A 14,066-nucleotide genomic window follows, 5' to 3' on the forward strand; every position below is an offset into this window, starting at 1 on the left:
ATGTCGAAGACCTCTCGCTGCCAGCAACAGCAGAGGCAGGTGGCTGATCAGGATGCCCTGTGGCTTGGGATGACCTTGGCAGCCATCCTCTGACTGCCCGAGGCCATGAGGGCCCCGGCATGTTGAAGTAAGCCTGAGCAGTCTCAGGACCACCCTCTGTCGCCCTGGGATTCTGAGGTGCCAGTATCACTGGCAGAGGGGACAAGGAGCCGCTGTACACATCAGGAGTGCCCTGAGAGGAGCACCCAGATGCAGACTGTTGTTGCTCCTGTGTCCTCATGAGGCTCAATTGGGCCTCCCTGCTGACCTGAGAGGGATGAGCACCTGGAGGAGACCCCAATTGCCTCATCGATATCTCGCTGATCTGTCAATGGAGGAAGCCCGTTGCACAGATGACAGGGACTGTGCAGAACTTGTGGGTTGGAAGGACACCTCCAAAGTCCGAGCCAGAGCACGCATCATCTCTGGTAACTTCACCAGATCTCCATGTACCTCATGCTGCACCTGCAGCATCTCCCGCTGAATGGATGTCATCAAAGACTCAACATCAGCATGGGGCTCAGCACTGGCCTGGTCTCCCACAGTCATCCGAGTGTCAGAGACTTCGGCCGATACTGCCTCTGGCAGCTGGTCTGGCAGTTGTGCGGTGCTCGAAACCAGGTTGTGACCACGAATCCAAGGACGCTAACAGCCCAACCGAGGTGACTGTATCAGAGCTGGTGCTTGGTGCGGGGAAAGGATGTGACGCTGTAACCTCCAAGGTCCCTCCTCCTCCTCAGCGATAGACGGATGTGCCCCAGATATGCTGCCTGGCCACTGCTGTGTTTCACCTGCAGGGGAAAACAGAATGATCAGGTGTGAGCGACACTCCAGACTGAAAAGAACGTTTCATTGACTGCAGTGTGGCCACATGTCTGTGAGTTTGAACGCGCGAACAACCTTTGTTGCTTGAGCCACACCACCACACCCCCACGCCCCCCCCACAACCGTGCCCACACTCTGGGGGACTCACCCTCCTGGCTAGGTGCTTGGCCTCACCATCAGCAACTGAATAGCCTTGTTCTCTCCAGCTCTCCAGCAAGCAGTAATGCCTCCTCCTCCACACTGATGAGGAATGCAAGATTTGGCACACTGCCACTCATGGGTATTCTGGGCTCTCTTCTCCTGTGAAGACACATGACAATCATTTCAGTTACTTGACTTGAAGGAGCACCCATCATCCCTCTTGCTGAATGCTGCCTCTGGAACCATTGCCATTCAAGCGGGTGGCACCCTTCTGGTCCCTTGTACGGCTCAGAGGTGCCCGGCATATGCCCCATTACAAGGCTGCAGTCATTCACTCCAGATGGATGGTTTCCAATTTGCAGCATCAACACTTGGATACCCACCCACATGAGTACAAAGCAACAAGGACTGAGACATGCCCCTTGCCCTGGCAGAGTGGAGAAGGTCATTGACCCGCTGAAGACATTCGATCCATGTCCTCCTGTCATGCTAGGCCCCCACCTGCCAAGAATGAGGCACATCAACTTTGTCATGAACATTGATTTTTAACTGTTGTTGGAGCGAGGAAATGACTTGTTAAACAGATCAGCCGTGGCTGGAAAAAAACATTTACATACTAACAGACATAGAAGATGAGGAAGCGCATTCCAGGGCCTGTTAAGGGGGATACAATCCATAAGGGCCAGGACTGGTTAGACCAGCTGGTCACATGACTACCTGGCTGTTGCACGGTTTTCTTTTGAACTGTTTGGAGAGTTTGAAGGCAGAAAGTCTGTTTGCTCCTGAACTGAGAATATCTCTCCTGTCTGCTCCCATCTCTTTCTCACAAGCCTTTGAATCCACTGAACATACATGAACCCCAAGAGAGAAAAGTCTCCTACAGTGAACAAGGTTTAATAAGAATACTGGGCCCCAACGAAAAGCAAGATCTACCTACAATCAGGGACTCTACAGTGAGCTCGAAGAACCGTTACAACAACTCTTCAGATATTGCCTCAAACTTTTCACTTTATTTTTCTTCTGCTTTTTAATGTTTCTATTTGCATGTGTATATCGCGTATGTATGCCATCGTGGGCGCGTCATGTATCCAAAGGTGCCAACCAAATTGGAGTTTAAGTTCAAATTTTCTTCTTTAAACTTAAGAAAGCCTCTGTGCCTGTTTCTTTGCCTTATAATTGGAAAGCGGTGAACAAGGATTCACCAAGGGGGAGCTAAAAACACAGTGTGTTTAAAATTAAACCTTGTTACAGTAAGACCAGGTGAAGGCTGAGAGGGAACCCTGGACATCTTTCTCACCTGGTCGTAACACTCCTCACCACCCCACAGCTGCTGACCTCTTCCGCAACCTCCAACCATGCCGTCTTGGTGATCTGGGAAGGCCTCCTCCTTCTGTCTGTTGGGAAGAGGACCTCCTGCCTTACCTCAGCTGCCTGGAGGAGGACATGCCGGGAGTCATCTGTGAACCTTGGAGCCATGTGCTTGGCTGTCTCTGCCATTGCCGCAAGTGGACTCTGGTCCTCCAAGGTCTCAGGTGGCTTTAAGGTTGGTCACCCCTTTAAGTGACAGGACAGCTCCTGTTCCCCTCAGCCTGGTATCTAAGTGACAGGACAGCTCCTGTTCCCCTCATCCTGGTATCTAAGTGACAGGACAGCTCCTGTTCCCCTCATCCTGGTATCTAAGTGACAGGACAGCTCCTGTTCCCCTCATCCTGGTATCTAAGTGACAGGACAGCTCCTGTTCCCCTCACCCTGGTATCTAAGTGACAGGACAGCTCCTGTTCCCCTCAGTCTGGTACCTAAGTGACAGGAAAGCTCCTGTTCCCCTCATCCTGGTATCTAAGTGACAGGACAGCTCCTGTTCCCCTCAGTCTGGTATCTAAGTGACAGGACAGCTCCTGTTCCCCTCATCCTGGTATCTAAGTGACAGGACAGCTCCTGTTCCCCTCAGTCTGGTATCTAAGTGACAGGACAGCTTCTGTTCCCCTCATCCTGGTATCTAAGTGACAGGACAGCTCCTGTTCCCCTCAGCCTGGTATCTAAGTGACAGGACAGCTCCTGTTCCCCTCATCCTGGTATCTAAGTGACAGGACAGCTCCTGTTCCCCTGATCCTGGTATCTAAGTGACAGGACAGCTCCTGTTCCCCTCATCCTGGTATCTAAGTGACAGGACAGCTTCTGTTCCCCTCATCCTGGTATCTAAGTGACAGGACAGCTCCTGTTCCCCTCAGCCTGTTTTCTAAGTGACAGGACAGCTCCTGTTCCCCTCAGTCTGGTATCTAAGTGACAGGACAGTTCCTGTTCCCCTCAGTCTGGTATCTAAGTGACAGGACAGCTCCTGTTCCCCTCAGCCTGGTATCTAAGTGACAGGACAGCTCCTGTTCCCCTCATCCTGGTATCTAAGTGACCGGACAGCTCCTGTTCCCCTGATCCTGGTATCTAAGTGACAGGACAGCTTCTGTTCCCCTCATCCTGGTATCTAAGTGACAGGACAGCTCCTGTTCCCCTCAGCCTGTTTTCTAAGTGACAGGACAGCTCCGGTTCCCCTCAGTCTGGTATCTAAGTGACAGGACAGCTCCTGTTCCCCTCATCCTGGTATCTAAGTGACAGGACAGCTCCTGTTCCCCTCATCCTGGTATCTAAGTGACAGGACAGCTCCTGTTCCCCTCGGCCCGGTATCTAAGTGACAGGACAGCTCCTGTTCCCCTCAGTCTGGTATCTAAGTGACAGGACAGCTCCTGTTCCCCTCAGTCTGGTATCTAAGTGACAGGACAGTTCCTGTTCCCCTCAGTCTGGTATCTAAGTGACAGGACAGCTCCTGTTCCCCTCATCCTGGTGTCTAAGTGACAGGACAGCTCCTGTTCCCCTCAGTCTGGTATCTAAGTGACAGGACAGTTCCTGTTCCCCTCAGTCTGGTATCTAAGTGACAGGACAGCTCCTGTTCCCCTCATCCTGGTATCTAAGTGACAGGACAGCTCCTGTTCCCCTCATCCTGGTATCTAAGTGACAGGACAGCTCCTGTTCCCCTCATCCTGGTATCTAAGTGACAGGACAGCTCCTGTTGCCCTCATCCTGGTATCTAAGTGACAGGACAGCTCCTGTTCCCCTCATCCTGGTATCTAAGTGACAGGACAGCTCCTGTTCCCCTCAGTCTGGTATCTAAGTGACAGGACAGTTCCTGTTCCCCTCAGTCTGGTATCTAAGTGACAGGACAGCTCCTGTTCCCCTCAGTCTGGTATCTAAGTGACAGGACAGCTTCTGTTCCCCTCATCCTGGTATCTAAGTGACAGGACAGCTCCTGTTCCCCTCATCCTGGTATCTAAGTGACAGGACAGCTTCTGTTCCCCTCATCCTGGTATCTAGGTGACAGGACAGCTTCTGTTCCCCTCATTCTGGTATCTAAGTGACAGGACAGCTCCTGTTCCCCTGATCCTGGTATCTAAGTGACAGGACAGCTTCTGTTCCCCTCATCCTGGTATCTAAGTGACAGGACAGCTCCTGTTCCCCTCAGTCTGGTATCTAAGTGACAGGACAGCTCCTGTTCCCCTCAGTCTGGTATCTAAGTGACAGGACAGTTCCTGTTCCCCTGATCCTGGTATCTAAGTGACAGGACAGCTCCTGTTCCCCTCAGCCCGGTATCTAAGTGACAGGACAGCTCCTGTTCCCCTCATCCTGGTATCTAAGTGAAAGAACAGCTCCTGTTCCCCTCATCCCGGTATCTAAGTGACAGGACAGCTCCTGTTGCCCTCATCCTGGTATCTAAGTGACAGGACAGCTTCTGTTCCCCTCATCTTGGTATCTAAGTGACAGGACAGCTCCTGTTCCCCTCGGCCCAGTATCTAACTGACAGGACAGCTCCTGTTCCCCTCAGCCTGGTATCTAAGTGACAGGACAGCTCCTGTTCCCCTCATCCCGGTATCTAAGTGACAGGACAGCTTCTGTTCCCCTCATCCTGGTATCTAAGTGACAGGACAGCTCCTGTTCCCCTCATCCTGGTATCTAAGTGACAGGACAGCTTCTGTTCCCCTCAGCCTGGTATCTGTCTGACCTTGAACCCTTGCTCCTCCCACCATCCTCTGAGAAGCATGCAGCTTTCTCAGACCCACTAAAGTTGCTGACAGCCCTTTTAATTGGCCAACACTGACCTTTCCGCCCACTCACACCTTTTCTATTCAAAACACCATCGGCGAGTTGCTAATTGATTACTCAGTGCTCGATCATGTCGACAGTTGAGCGTGGAGCGGGAGTGCCCTCGACACCTGCTTTCACCTCCCGGACCGGGGCCCCGCCGGGTCACCCAGAATTCCGGCCAGGTGTCTAGAGGAGGTGTGAATGGCAGGATAGCAGCGGTATGAATACAAAGTAAAGGAACTAAAAAAGAAATGAAAGAAAAAAAGCCCTATAAAACAATGAAACAACAACATGGGGGCAGAAGTTATGATCTAAAATTGTTGAGCTCATTGTTGAGTCCAGAAGGCTGTAAAGTACCTGGTCCAAAGATGAGGTGCTGCTCCTTGAGCTTGCCTTGAGCTTCACTGGAACATTGCAGCAGGCCAATGACAGAAAGGTCAGAGTGGGAGCAAGGTGGAGAATTAAAATGACAGGCGACTGGAAGCTGGGGTCACACTTTGGGACTAAACGGAGGTGTTCTGCAAAGCGGTCACCCAATCTGTGTTTTGTCTCCCCAGTGTACAGGAGACTACATTGTGAGCAGCGAATACAGTATACAAAATTGAAAGAAGTACAAGTAAATCACTATGCTCCTCTAGAGTGCAGTCATGCTGGATTGTTATACTAAAAGGCATTTGGTTGGATTAGGGCAACTAAGATTTGATGAATAGTCATTTTATATTTCAATGTAGCATAATGGATAGGTTGTGCCAGTGGCCTTGAAAAAGGAAAATTTGAGAGCCTTGCAGAGGATCACAGCAGCAATAACAATAGCAATTTGTATTTATATAGTACCTTGTATGTAGTACAACATCCCAAGGTGCTTCACAGGAGTGTAATCATGCAACAATTGGCACCAAACCAAAGAAGGACAGCTTAGGACAAGTGACCAAACACTTGGACAAAGAGGTATGTTTTAATCAGCATCGTAAAGGAGGAGAGAAGGGTAAAGAGTTGAATGGGTTTGGAGAAGGAATTGTAAAGCTTAGAGCCTAAACGGCTGAAGGTATAGCTGGCAATAGTAGGACAAATGACATGAGGGATGCACAAGAGGCCAGAGTTGGAAGGACATAAAGTTCTCAGAGGTTTTTAGGGCTACAGAAGATTACAGAGATAAGGAGGTGGTGGGACGAGGCCACAGAAGGAAATGAGCACAAGAAGAATTTTAGAACTGAAACGTTAGTGCCAATGGAGGTCAGCAAGCACAAGGATAATCGGTATATGGAACTTGGTGCAAGGTAGGATCCAGACAACAGACTTTTATATGATCTCAAGTTTATGAAGGGTGGAAGATGGTTGGCCAGACAGGAGGGAATTGGAATAATTGAGAGTGGAGCTAGCAAAAGGTTGGCTGCAGTGACTTTGAGAGAAATGCTGCCTTACTTGAAGAAGACACCGTTAGTCCACCTGAGGAAGAAAATATAGACAGACTTGATGGAGATGCGGATAATTTTTGTGTCTACAATTGCTCCATTTGGCTCAAAAAGCAGATAGTTATGGGTGGAAAACAAAATGGCTGTTCCTCCCAGCGGCTTCTCTCAGACTGACTGATATTGCTGATGGCTCCTGTGGCAGCCTCGAGCTGGTTGCAAACAAGTTCAGAGTTCATACACTTGTGTTCAAAACCCTCCGTGGCCTCGCTCCTCCTCATCACTGTAAACTCCTTCAGCCTTACAACCCTCCAAGATCACTGCATTCCTCCAGTCTGGTCATTTGTGTGTCCCTGATTTTAATCACTCCCCCATTGGTGGCCGTACCTTTAGCTGCCCAGACCCTAAGCTCTGGAATTCCTTTCCTAATATTCTCTGCCGCTCTAACTCACTCTTCTCCTTAAAGTCACTCCTTAAAACCTATCTATTTGACATCTGTCCTAATTTTGTTTGATAATTGCTCCTGTGGAGTGCTTTGGGACACTCTACTGCATTAAAGACACTATATAAATGAGGTTGCTATGAAGAGAACGATTACTGTGTGAAATCAAGGCAACACGAGATTTGAAATAAAAGCAGAAAGTGCTGGAAATATGCAACAGGTCTGACAGCATCTGTGGAGAGAGAAAGAGATTTAATGTTCCAGGTCTGTGACATTTCATCAGAAGTTCTGATGAAGGGTCATTGACCTGAAACTTTAACTCTGTTTCTCTCCCCACAGATCATAGAATCATACAATCATAGGAAGTTTAAGGCACAGAAAGAGGCCACTTGGCCCATCATGTCTGTGCCGGCTCAAAAACGATCCACCTATTCTAATCCCACCTTCCAGCATTTGGTCTGTAGCCCTGCAGCTTAAGGCATTTGATGTACATATCCAGACTCCTTTTGAATGATTTGAGGGTCTCTGCCTCAACTATCCTTTCAGGCAGTGAGTTCCAGATCATCACCACCCTCTGGATGAAAACATTTTTCCTCATCTCCCCTCTAATTTTTCTACCAATCAGTTTAAATATATGCCCCTTCATCACTGATCTCTCTGCTGAAGTGAATAGACCCTTCACATCCACTCTATCCAGGCCCCTCAAACTTTTGTACATTTCAATCAAATCTGCCCCAGCTGTTTCTGTTCCAAGGAGAGCAACCCCAGCCTATCCAATCTTTTCTCGTAGCTGCATTTTTCCAGTCCTGGCAACATCCTCGTAAATCTCCTCTGTATCCTCTCTAGTGCAATTACATCCTGCCAGACATGCTGAGTATTTCCAGCACTCGCTGTTTTGATTTCAGATTTCCAGCATCTGCAGTATTTTGCATTTGTAACACAGATTTGATCTGACTGCGATCTGCTTCTCACAAGTACAGGTTGTGAACTACCAGTTCTGCCAACACTGGTCTGCTTCTATTCAGATGTTTGCTAATACTATTTCTGATCTGAACTGAACTCACAGCTGGTTTTAGTTTATCTAGAAAATGCTGCAGCACCCGCCGCACTTTACTGGTGCCAGTGCATGCTTTTGCCCACATTTCAAAAACCAATAAGGTAACTGTATTGTTTAACAGCACAAAATCTAACTTTAAGGTTTGTTGTGTTTTACCCAGGTTTACCTTGTGGGCAGTGGATAACACTGGAAGACGCTCCAGACCGAGTGCAGTTACTGTTAAAGTGCCTTGTCCACTTGTGGATGATGTCAAGGCTAAAGGTACGTTTTCCTGTCACTTTTTTTTTAAACAGGTTCTCAGTTCCAAGAATCCATTAGACCTGGGTAACCACTGTCCATACCTGATATATTATTCATTGTGTGTTCAATGTAATCACTGTCCATAACTGGAAACATTGCCCCAGATTAAGGCCAGCAGCTAAGTGACAGTACCCATTGCTGACCGCAAAGAAAACTGCCCACAAAGATCTAGAATCTCAATAGATTGGATTTCCTCTTTCTTGATGTCAGTTAGTTTGAATCTGGCACCAAGACAAGGGAATTTCCAGGCATCCAGCAACAGTGATATCATCAAGCAGGGTAAGCAGCCAATCACATTGAAATTCTCTCACAGACAGCAAACCAGGAAGTAAAATGAACTGATTATCCTTCACTTTAAATTATACAGCGATCAGAATAAATGATTAGAAACAGAAGAACAGGAGTTGGCCATTTAGCCCCTCGAACCGATTCCACCATTCAATAAGATCATGGCTGATTTGTGACCTAACTCCATATACCCATCCTTGCCCCTTCATGCCTTTGGATAGCAAAAGAAATCAATCTCAGATTTAAAAATTACAATTTAACTAGCATCAATTGTTGTTTGCAGAAGGAGTTCCAAACTTCTTCCATCCTTTGTGTGTTATGTGTTTCCTAATTTCACTTCTGAAATATTTGGAGCTAATTTTTTAGACTCTGCCCCCCCCCGCCACTAGACTCCCCAAACAGTTTCTCTCTTATCTACCCTACCTGTTCCCCTTAATATCGTGAAAACTTCAATTAAATCAAACCTGAATCTTCCAACTTCCAGCCAATGCAATAGTATGTGTAATCTGTCTCCTCGTAATTTAACCCTTGGAGTTCAGGTATCATTCTGGTAACCTATGCTGCACTCCCTCCAAGGGAGGCTTTACTACTGGATCTAATAATGGGGAATGAACAAGAGTAGATAAGAGAAGTAAAAGTAGGGGAATATCTAGGCAATAGTGACCATAATACAATATGCTTGAAGATAATGATTGAGAAGGAAATGTGATAAAGTTCAGGTTAATAGATTTGGGGAAAAATGATCTGAGGGGCTGAGAATAGAACTTGGGCAAATAAAATGATCAACACAATAGGCAAACAATGATGTAGAATGATTCTGGCCTCTTGAGCATCCCCAATTTTCATTGCTCCATCGCATTTAAAAAATATTTAAATATGCACTTGAAGTGCCGTAACCTTACAGGGCTACAGACCAAGAGCTGGAAAGTGTGATTAGGCTGGACAGCTCTTTTTCAGCTGGCACAGACCAAATGGGCTGAATGGCCTCCTTCTGTGTTGTAAAGTTTCTATGTATTGATCATTATGCTTTCATCTGCCAAGGCCCAAAGCTCTGGAATTCTCTCACTAAACCTCCCTATATCTCTACCTCTCACTCCTTAAAAGACATATGAGGGAGAAGGAAATATAGGGTTACGCTGATAGAGTTAGATAAGGAAAAATGGGAGCATAAACACTGTCATGAACTGGTTGGGCCGAGTGGCCTGTTTTTGTGCTGCATATCTATGTAATTCTATGCAGTCACTATCCTTATGTGACTTATTGTTCACTGTGTGTCCCAGGTAATCACTATCCATATCTGACATATTATTTTCTGTTATCACCCCTTGATGACACCAGCTGAAAACACAGCATCAGTTTCCACATGTACACTGACGACATCCAGGTCTACCGCACCACCGCCTCTCTTGGCCCCCTCCACTGTCCATAACTTATCAGGCTGCTTGTCCGACATTGAGTATTGGATGAGCAGAAATTAAAACGTTGGAAAGTTCGAAGCCATTGTCGTCATTCCATTATACAAACTCTATTCCCCAGCCATCAATTTCATCTCTCTCCCTGCCATGAGGCTGAACCAGACTGTTTGTAACCTTGGTGTTGTATTTAACCTTGAGATGAGCTTCCAACCACAGATCCACACCATCATTAAGACAGTTTATTTCCACCTCTGTAACATCACCTCACCCAACCCCTGTCTTAGCTCTTCTGCTGCTGAAACCCTCAGTCATGCCTTGGTAATCTATCGACTTGATTATTGCAATGCACTCCTGGCTGGCCTCCCATGTTCTACCTTTTGCAAACTTGAGGTCATCTAAATTTCTGCTCCCCATGTCCTAACACAGATCACCTCCCAATAACCCATCACCCCTGTGGCTGCTGACCTCCAGAGGCTCCTGGCTAAGCAATGCCTCAATTTTAAAATTCTCATCTGTTTTCAAACCCCTCCATGATCTGGCCCCTCCCTTTCTCTGTAATCTCCTCCACCCTTACAACCCTCCAAGCTACTTACACTCCTCCAATTCTGGCTTCTTGAGCATCCATGATTTTAATCACACCACCATTGGCAGCTGTGCCTAGGCCCTAAGCTCTGGAACTCCATCCCTAACCTCTCCATCTCTCTACTTCTCTTTCCTCCTTTAAGCCACTCCTTAAAACCTATCTCTTTGACCAAACATTTGGTCATCTGCCCTTACATCTCTTATGTGGCGCCATGTCAAATTTTGTTTGATAATGCTCTTGTGAAGCACTTTGGAATAATTTACTGCATTCAAGGCACTATATAAATAGAAGTTGTTGTTGTTTTGTGTCCCAGCTAATCACTGTCCATATCAGGTACATTTTTCACTGTGTGCCCCAGGTAAACACTATCCACACCTATTTATTATTAGGTTTTTATGTTGTTGTGGAAGATATTTACCTTAGGTTACTCATAACTATCCACTCCCTTAAGTGAACCTCTTGTCCCTTATGATCAAGGGCTGCACAGTTTTAGTTGTTCAATTCTTAGCTAAAGGATAGCAGACCTCAGGATAATAACTAAGAACCCTGTAAGTATGTTGTCTGCAGGAAGGTATCATGTGTCGCTATGTAACTCACCTCTGCTTGAAGAGCAGACTGAATAAACACCCTTATCAAAGACTTTGCCTTGAACAAGTGATTTCAATTACTTAAGTCAAGTAAATGAAGAAGAAAGCAGCAATAAAACAGTGAAATATATATTTCCCTACTCCGCCTGATGTGTGAAATAATAAACATGTCACTCGCTTTATCTCCAAACATGGACTTCAAACAGAAGTTTGCTGGCTGTAGCTTCTCGCTGGCCTAGCTGCCCTGCTGCACCAAAATTTAAAACATACTGCCATTCCACTGCTATTTGCAAATTCTAATACTATACATGGACAGCTGTCAGTTGAAACCCTACTTTTTTTTTTCTTTGGCCTCCTAGTCTCGAGAGACAATGGGTAAGCGCCGAGAGGTGGTCAGTGGTTTGTGAAGCAGCGCCTGGAGTGGCTATAAAGGCCAATACCAGAGTGACAGACTCTTCCACAGGCGCTGCAGATAAAATTGGTTGTCAGGGCTGTTACACAGTTGGATCTCCCCTTGCGCTTCTGTCTTTTTTCCTGCCAACTGCTAAGTCTCTTCGACTCACCTCTCTTTAGCCCCGCCTTTATGGCTGTCTGCCAGCTCTGGCGATCCCTGGCAACTGACTCCCACGACTTGTGGTCAATGTCACAGGACTTCATGTCACGTTTGCAGATGTCTTTAAAGCGGAGACATGGACGGCCGGTGGGTCTGATACCAGTGACAAGCTCGCTGTACAATGTGTCTTTGGGGATCCTGCCATTTCCCATGCAGCTCACATGGCCAAGCCATCTCAGGTGCCACTGACTCAGTAGGGTGTATATACTGGGGATGTTGGCCGCCTCGAGGACTTCTGCATTGGAGATACGGTCCTACCACCTGATGCCAAGGATTCTCCGGAGGCAGCGAAGATGGAATGAATTGAGATGTCGCTCTTGGCTGACATACGTTGTCCAGGCCTCGCTGCCGTAGAGCAAGGTACTGAGGACACAGGCTTGATACACACGGACTTTTGTGTTCCGTGTCAGTGCGCCATTTTCCCACACTCTCTTGGCCAGTCTGGACACAGCAGCGGATGCCTTTTCCATGCGCTTGTTGATTTCTGCATCGAGAGACAGGTTACTGGTGATAGTTGAGCCTAGGTAGGTGAACTCTTGAACCACTTCCAGAGCATGGTCGCTGATATTGATGAGTGGAGCATTTCTGATGTCCTGTCCCATGATGTTCATTTTCTTGAGGCTGATGGTTAGGTCAAATCCGTTGCAGGCAGCCGCAATCCTGTCGGTGAGTCTCTGCAGACACTCTTCAGTGTGAGATGTTAATGCAGCATCGTCAGCAAAGAGGAGTTCCCTGATGAGGACTTTCTGTACTTTGGTCTTTGCTCTAAGACGGGCAAGGTTGAACAACCTGCCATCTGATCTTGTGTGGAGGAAAATTCCTTCTTCTGAAGACTTGAACGCATGTGAGAGCAGCAGGGAGAAGAAGATCCCAAACAGTGTAGGTGCGAGAACACAGCCCTGTTTCACACCACTCAGGATAGGAAAGGGTATACTTTTATAAGTATACTTTTCCTCGTAACTTGATTTGGAGAATCTTAATCGTGGCGATGGGTTTCCATGGAGGTCAGACACCTTTCTGGTCAAAAAAACTTGTGATCTATCCCAGCCGATTCAATATTCACATTCTGCACCAGCTAATTCCTAGCTCCAGTCTTTGCACTTTTCTTTTGTGTCACTCGTTGTCCCTGTCCACAACCTATTTAATGCATGCAACAGACAATCACCATTCCTATAGCTGTTGTTCAGCATCATGTCATCCATGACTTAGTGGGCAGCACTCTTGTCTTTGAGACAGATGGTTGTCACTTCAGAGACTTGCTCACAAAATCTGGCCTGATACTTCAGTACAGTATTGAAGGAGTGCTGAGCTAATGAAGATGCAGTCTTTCGAATGAGATGTTAAACTGAAGCCCTATCTGCTCTCTCAGGTGCGCCTAAAAGATAGGCTGCGTTTGCTGACAATGCAACCACTAGGTGGCGCAGTACTTGCACATGCACAAATGCAGGCTCTTCAACTGGAACGTCAGTGTCTGCGACATTCAGGCAGCTGCCAGGATTAAAGATGGCGCTGCTCAATTTATTACAGGAAATGCTTATGGCTAGATCGTTCTAGCAAACTAACCTTACATTAAGTTGGATGGAAGCCCAGTAATATGCTACTATGTAGTTATAGGATACTAACTGTAATCCTCAGATCCATTTAATATTCTAGTAATCCTATTGAATAGAAAAGGAATTTTATGATTGAATTTCCATTGGGAGATATTGAATTGTCACCCAATCGAAAATCTGGCAGAGTATAAGATGTGCTGCCAATTCGTTATTGTGATTTGTTTATATGACTGACCAGGACTGATTTCACCCAAGCGCAGCTACTAGTTCCCGCCCCGCTGGCCACTCTCCTCCCTCAGCCGCTTGCTCCAGACCTCGCTGCTCCCCACCCACTTCCCTGGCCGATTGCTCCCCGCTTGCGCCAGCCCGCTCTCTGGTTGCTCACTTGCCCCCGCTCCCCCCCCCCAGCTGCTAGCAGTAGTCCGCTTCCCTCCTCTCGGCCACTCGCTCCCACGTTTGATCAGTCTCCACGTGCCACCCAAAGAAGCAAGGCGGGCCGCAAAGGGTAAAAGGGCAACTTAGAAGCAAGTGGCCGAGAAGAGGGAAGCGGCGCGGCCTAGAGCTAGTGGCTGTGGGGGAGGGGGGGGCGGCGGGGAAGCAGGGTGGCGCGAGCGGAACAATCCGCCAGGGGAGTGGGGGGGACCAGGCGCGGATATGCGATGACGGCACTGCTCGAAGACGCCATC

General features: G+C 47.4%; 1 protein-coding gene across 1 annotated transcript in view; it reads left to right on the forward strand.

Moving 5' to 3' along the window:
* Positions 1-14,066, forward strand: part of astn1 (astrotactin 1) — a 2,863,484-nt gene that overhangs the window by 2,824,230 nt on the left and 25,188 nt on the right. The window contains exon 21 of the mRNA XM_068038084.1: positions 8,202-8,302. Within this exon, the coding sequence (XP_067894185.1) occupies positions 8,202-8,302 (101 nt within the window). The remainder of the gene's footprint in view (positions 1-8,201; positions 8,303-14,066) is intronic.

Source organism: Heterodontus francisci, chromosome 8, assembly GCF_036365525.1.
Source record: "Heterodontus francisci isolate sHetFra1 chromosome 8, sHetFra1.hap1, whole genome shotgun sequence".
Lineage (NCBI taxonomy): Eukaryota > Metazoa > Chordata > Chondrichthyes > Heterodontiformes > Heterodontidae > Heterodontus > Heterodontus francisci.